The following is a 6,126-nucleotide window of genomic DNA, read 5'->3' as shown; positions in this document are numbered from 1 at the left end:
TGCATTCATCTTTCCCTCTCTAAGTCTCTAAGTTCCTGCTGCTGGAAAACATACCCACAGCATGATTCTGCCACCACCATGCTTCACTGAGATGGTCTTGGCCAGGTGATGAGCGGTGCCCTGTTTCCTCCAGACATAACGCTTGGCATTCAGGCGAAGGAGAAGAGGATGGAGAAAAGGAGAGATTGTTTTGCATGTGCATGTAGGTAAATGAGTGATGGTATAAGCTACTGCAGCAGAACATCACTCTCAAACCTTCTAAACTGACACACAGTGTGCATCTCCTTACCCAGAGAGCACTTAACCTAAGGGTATGGCATTAATGCACACCCCCTTTGAACCTGAACTCTCCACCTATTACTTACTGCTGTGTGGAACACATTGAGCAGTGCTAGGCAGAAAGGGTATGTATGAACAAAGTCCTACAGCTTGACCAAGAAACTGTAACAGACACCAAAAGATGTTACAAATCTGCAAAGAAGAAGCAATGCTCAACTTGTATTAAATTGTATTTATGTTTTATTAAGTTCATCCATTTGTTTAAAAAAAAAAAAATTATATATATATATATATATATATATATATATATATATATATATATATATATATATATATATATATATAAAACCCTTAACAGTCAAAGCAACCTCAACAGTCTTTCCTGGTGTAACATACACTTTCCTGGTGTATCATACACTTTCCTGGTGTAATGTACACTGGTGTAACATACACTTTCCTGGTGTAATGTACACTGGTGTAACATACACTTTCCTGGTGTAATGTACACTGGTGTAACATACACTTTCCTGGTGTAACGTACACTGGTGTAACATACACTATCCTGGTGTAACGTACACTGGTGTAACATACACTTTCCTGGTGTAACATACACTGGTGTAACATACACTTTCCTGGTGTAACATACACTGGTGTAACATACACTTTCCCGGTGTAACGTACACTGGTGTAACATACACTTTCCTGGTGTAACTTACACTGGTGTAACATACACTTCCCTGGTGTAATGTATACTGGTGTAACACACACATTCCCTGTGTAACATACATATGCCAGCCAAGGTAAGGTGGATGAATTATGAAATGACTTTACATAAACGAAAACTTACTGAACATTTAATAACCGTAACTCACGTCCTGATCAGCTAAGAAGACGAAAGTGAAAGAAAAAGTGAAAATGTTGCCACTAAATGCAAAATCTCTTATTTTCATTGACACAACCATGTATTTGTTTATTTATAGGAAATAGGTGCTGTATTTGTAGTGTACTATTTTGAAATATAATTCAAGTGCATGTATTTGTACTTAAAATCTGAGTAAAAATTATGTATTTATGATCATATACAAATGTTTTAAAATAAAAGAAACATATATACAGCAGCTCTCAAAAGATCTACACAATATTAACCAGTCACACTCAAACTATTTTTTTTTTAAATGTAATTATAATACATCTGTCATTCAATGAAATATTTAATGAAATGAGTCCAAGCAGTAAAATATCCAAGCAGTTATCCAAAAATAGAGGCTGCAGTAGTGCTCCACTACATAAAATTCACTGCTGTGCCAATGTGCTCTAATACTCGTTACACTGCCACCTAGTGCTCATTTATAATTCTCCAACATGGAGAATTAGACGTCATTCAAACCGTTCATCCTCATTCTCACTATTTCAATCAAGTATATTGATATTAATGACATTGAAATGATGACAAAACAAATATGGAATAACGTATTCAACAAAAACATGTTAAATAACCCAGAATATATTTTATATTTTTAATTCTTCAAAGTAGCCACCTCTCAGTCAACAATCTTTCTCAGAGAATAAGTTAAGTGCTTGTTGGCTGCTTTTCTTTCACTCTCTGGTCCAACTCATCCCGAACCATCTCATCTGATGCAGCAATCCATCACCCCCCTTCTTGGATAAGTCTCTCTTACATAACCTACAGGTGTGTTTAGGGTCATTGTCCTGTAGGAAAAAAATGATGGTCCCACCAAGTGCAAACCCAATGGGATGGCATGTTGCTGCAAACGGCTGTGGTAGCCAAGCTGATTAAGTGTGCCCCCAGTTTGACTAAGTCACTAATAGTGTCAATAGCAAATCACCCCTATACCATCACACCTCCTCCTTAATGCATTACAGTGGCAACCACACATTCTGTCCGTTTGCCCTCTGTATGTCTAACCAAAAAACAGGGATTAGAACCAAATATCTTTGAAGTATTTGTTTCTTTGCTGCAATTTAACTATGATGGCCTGACTCACCAGTCTCCAGTGAGCAGTGGATATTGAGATATGTCTGCCACTTGAACTGCTTTTGACTCTGTACTTTTTCTTCTGCACAAGAAAACATGGTTGATGGGCTTAAGCACATTAAGAGGGCAATAAAGATCACAAAAGTTTTAATTTTTTTTTTTTTTATTTAAAAAGGCACACCCGTAACCTTAAGACCATACCCGGTGACAACCATATGAATCTGATAATCTGAGAATGACCTAAGTTTGCCAAGCTGTCATCAAAAAGCTAAATAAAGCTAAATCTTAACTAATAAAAAATATCCTGGATTGTTTAACACCTTATCGTTTAATACAGGATTCCAAGTGTTCTTTCATAGTTTGGATGTTTTCAGTATTAACTATAGTGTAATATCTAATAAAATATATTGAAGGAGAAGGTGTGTCCAAACATTTTTTATAGTAGTGCATAATGCAGTGTGCTTGTACATATTAAGGCATAAAGGCATGCAAATATATTTCCGTTTTGAAATCACTAGCAGAAGAGCTTAGTCAGACTAGCTGGGTTGTTCCTGAGGTAAGTAATGAGTAATTCATTTACTTCAATTTATGCTCCAACAGAATTTTGCTTCAGAGTAATATATAATATGTTTGTAATTATTTCAAAGAGAATTAAAACATTAAAATATCAGTTCATGGAATAGCAGTTACCTTTTACCAGTAACTGTAACTACTTATACTTTCATGTGATGTATTTAATTTTTAATAATACAGTCTATAAACGACCAATAACATCTATATATTAACAATAACTAATGTTTGATTCTTTTCACGCTCATAAAAAAAATAGAGGGTTTACATTTTTTTCTTTTTTATTTCATTATGTATAGATTTTCGTTTCCCTCAAAAGCAGTTTCCTGTATATATATATATATATATCTCTGAACTTCATATGAAATGTATCATATACATGAAACTGAAATGATATACAAAGGGAAAAGAATTTAAATAAAACAAGAATTATCTTAAACTTTAATTGGCTTTTGGATGCAGTATCCACAAGGCCTTCAGAATTGAGGACACTATTTTTCTGGGTTGACAATAATATCTAAATTATTGTTTTATATAAAAAGATATAAAAATAAAATTTATTTTTCCAAACATAAACTTTCATAGTTCTATAGAGCTGTAGACTTTATAAGTTCCATTATGTCATGAATCCTCACTTAATGTTCATTCATTCATTTGCATATTTCCTTTAAAATAGTAATATAAGTGCAATATGCTGTTCATGAAGACTTGTAGGCTTTAATATACAGGCTTTATTAACACACCTTCAGAACCAGCTAGAGAGAGTAATCATACTTTGAAATAATTAATTTATATTTTATAATTGTACTTTAACTGTGTAATTTATTACATCAAATTTATTATTATTATCTTGCGGAAGCGAGTACTGTAGATATTTTTTTATAATGTAAAACAACTATTTTTATTATCCTGTACTTTCTTATACAGATATTTAAATTATTTTCTCTATACCCACTATTAATTATCTTTAACTCTTCTCCAGTTGCAGTAATCTGAATATACTTCTGTGAGCATCGTCATGTGGGCTGAAAATGATTTGTGTCCAGAAAAGCTCCAAAGTTGTGCAGAACCTACTGATGGGAAAGTGTACCGAATGTATCATGGTACATCTCGTGAGGCTGCTACCGAAATATTAATCAATGGCTTTAAACCGTCTGCGAACGGCATGTTAGGGCGTGGTGTGTATCTCAGTCGTGATCTTAATAAGGCCAGTAGATATCCTTTGGAGCTCCCTGAGCATCTGAGATTTGTTATAAGGGTGAATGTCCATGTTGGGAGAGTGAAGAGAATCGATTTTCAAGGTCACCCACTGCAGAAAACCTGGCATGATCATGGCTATGACACTGCTTGGTGTCCTCCTAACTGTGGCATGGTTCCAAGTGGTCTGGAAGAAGATTGTGTGTGGGATCCAAGCCGTATCAAGGTCATTGATGTAATTCAACCAAGACAATCTCTAGCACAGCAGGTAAAGAAAAAGCAGCAATTATACATAGATAAAAAGAGTGACATGCAATACTTGAAATATATGTGTGTGTTTATATATTAGAGCAGTCAATCGAATAAAATATTTAATCGCGATTAGTCGCACGATTGTCATGAGTTAACTTGTGATTAATTGCAACTCAATCACACATTTATATCTGTTTTAAATGTACCATAAATTAATACTTTTCACATTTTTAATACTCTAATCAATATGGGAATGGACAATTATGGGTGCTTTATGCTAATATATGTTTATTATTAATGAAACCAAACTCAATATAGAGCATGAAGGCAAAATGATCTTGTAAATGTTTTAAAGTAATTATGGTGTTTTAAATTACGTAAATCATCAGGACACCAAACTAAACTTTTGCTATGTTTCCACACGGATGGTTTTATTTGCCAGATGTGTGAATTAAAGCATTTTTTTGTGCTTGATTTGAGACTTGGAGCATCAGTAAAACAAATGTTTGGTGATTAAAACTTTTTTTGAGGTGAAGTTTATTATTTAAAAAAAAATCTGAGTAAAGAAAGGATGTTGTGAATAAATGTGTGTTGCATTGAAGGTTTTAATTGCGCTTCTTTCATATTTTTTTTTATATTTATAAATAAAAACGGAAAAATTTTTAAATAAAAAAAACAAATGTACTTTTAAACATCAAAGGTGAAAACATATGATCTGTGACTTTCCCAATATTTAATTACATTTTATTTTAATTTTAATTTTTATTACAGTTTCCTGGCTTTGCATTCATGAACAGCTTGTGGGCTGAAGATGATTTGGGTCCCGAAGTTCCCTGTCTCGAAAGCTGGTCACAACCTATTGATGGAAAAGTGTACATAATGTATCATGGCACCTCCCGTGAGGCTGCTGCCAAAATAATAATCAATGGCTTTAAACTGTCTGCGGGCGGCATGTTAGGGCGTGGTGTGTACCTCAGCCGTGATCTTAATAAGGCCAGTAGATACCCTTTGGTGCTCCCTGAGAACCTGAGAGTTGTTCTAAAAGTGAGAGTTAAAGTTGGAAAAGTGAAGAAAATCGATCACCAAGGTCACTTAATGCAGAAAACCTGGCACGATCATGGCTATGACACTGCTTGGTGTCCTCCTAACTGTGGCATGGTTCCAAGTGGTCTGGAAGAAGATTGTGTGTGGGATCCAAGCCGTATCCAGGTCATTGATATAATTCAACCAAGAAAAACACCAGGACTATTCCATCAGTGAATATAAATGAAAAAAAAAAAAGAATACTGTCAAAATGACTAGAAATTAATAAAAGAACTAAAACATCTTTACTTTTTGTATTCTGTGATTGTATTTTGTAAAACAATTTTATGGCCTTGAGTATGCAACTTAATAACAGTTATTAATTCAGAATGAAATGTTCATAGTCTAAATAAGGGTGTGCATGAAACATACAACAGGGCACAAAAAACGGGGTTTACTCCATTATAATACACAGAAAAAACACAGAATATGTGTTCTTTTATACTATGTATGGTATTAAAGTACTTTACTGTAAATATGTTTTATAGTTGTTTACAGCTAATTTAACAGCAACCATCTTGCCACTAAGCTAATATCATATCTACAGTAAACTTTGTTGTACATTGTACAGCAGGAAATAATATGTTTAATCTTAATGAGCCACACAGAGCTCCATAAGTTGGTGGTTTTTAGGTAAGATAAGAAACGGGTATTCAACCGAAAACTGACACCCACTGTGTTTTCATTATAAGTCAAGTTTCAAGTCAAGTCAAGTTTATTTGTATAGCGCTTTTCACAACAGACATTGT

General features: G+C 34.1%; 1 protein-coding gene across 1 annotated transcript; it reads left to right on the top strand.

Annotated features, from left to right (window-relative positions):
• The first annotated feature begins 2,771 nt into the window (after positions 1-2,771).
• On the top strand, positions 2,772-5,563 carry LOC124398286. Its single transcript, XM_046868389.1, has 3 exons — positions 2,772-2,831; positions 3,828-4,310; positions 5,066-5,563. Exons 2-3 carry the CDS (start codon positions 3,864-3,866, stop codon positions 5,552-5,554), a joined length of 936 nt encoding a protein of 311 aa, XP_046724345.1. The 5' UTR covers positions 2,772-2,831; positions 3,828-3,863; the 3' UTR covers positions 5,555-5,563.
• The last annotated feature ends 563 nt before the right edge of the window (positions 5,564-6,126 follow it).

The sequence above is a fragment of the Silurus meridionalis genome, chromosome 15, assembly GCF_014805685.1.
Source record: "Silurus meridionalis isolate SWU-2019-XX chromosome 15, ASM1480568v1, whole genome shotgun sequence".
In the NCBI taxonomy this organism is placed as follows: domain Eukaryota; kingdom Metazoa; phylum Chordata; class Actinopteri; order Siluriformes; family Siluridae; genus Silurus; species Silurus meridionalis.
The sequence above is the reverse complement of the archived record's forward strand: the minus strand, read 5'-3'. Positions and strand labels throughout refer to the sequence as shown.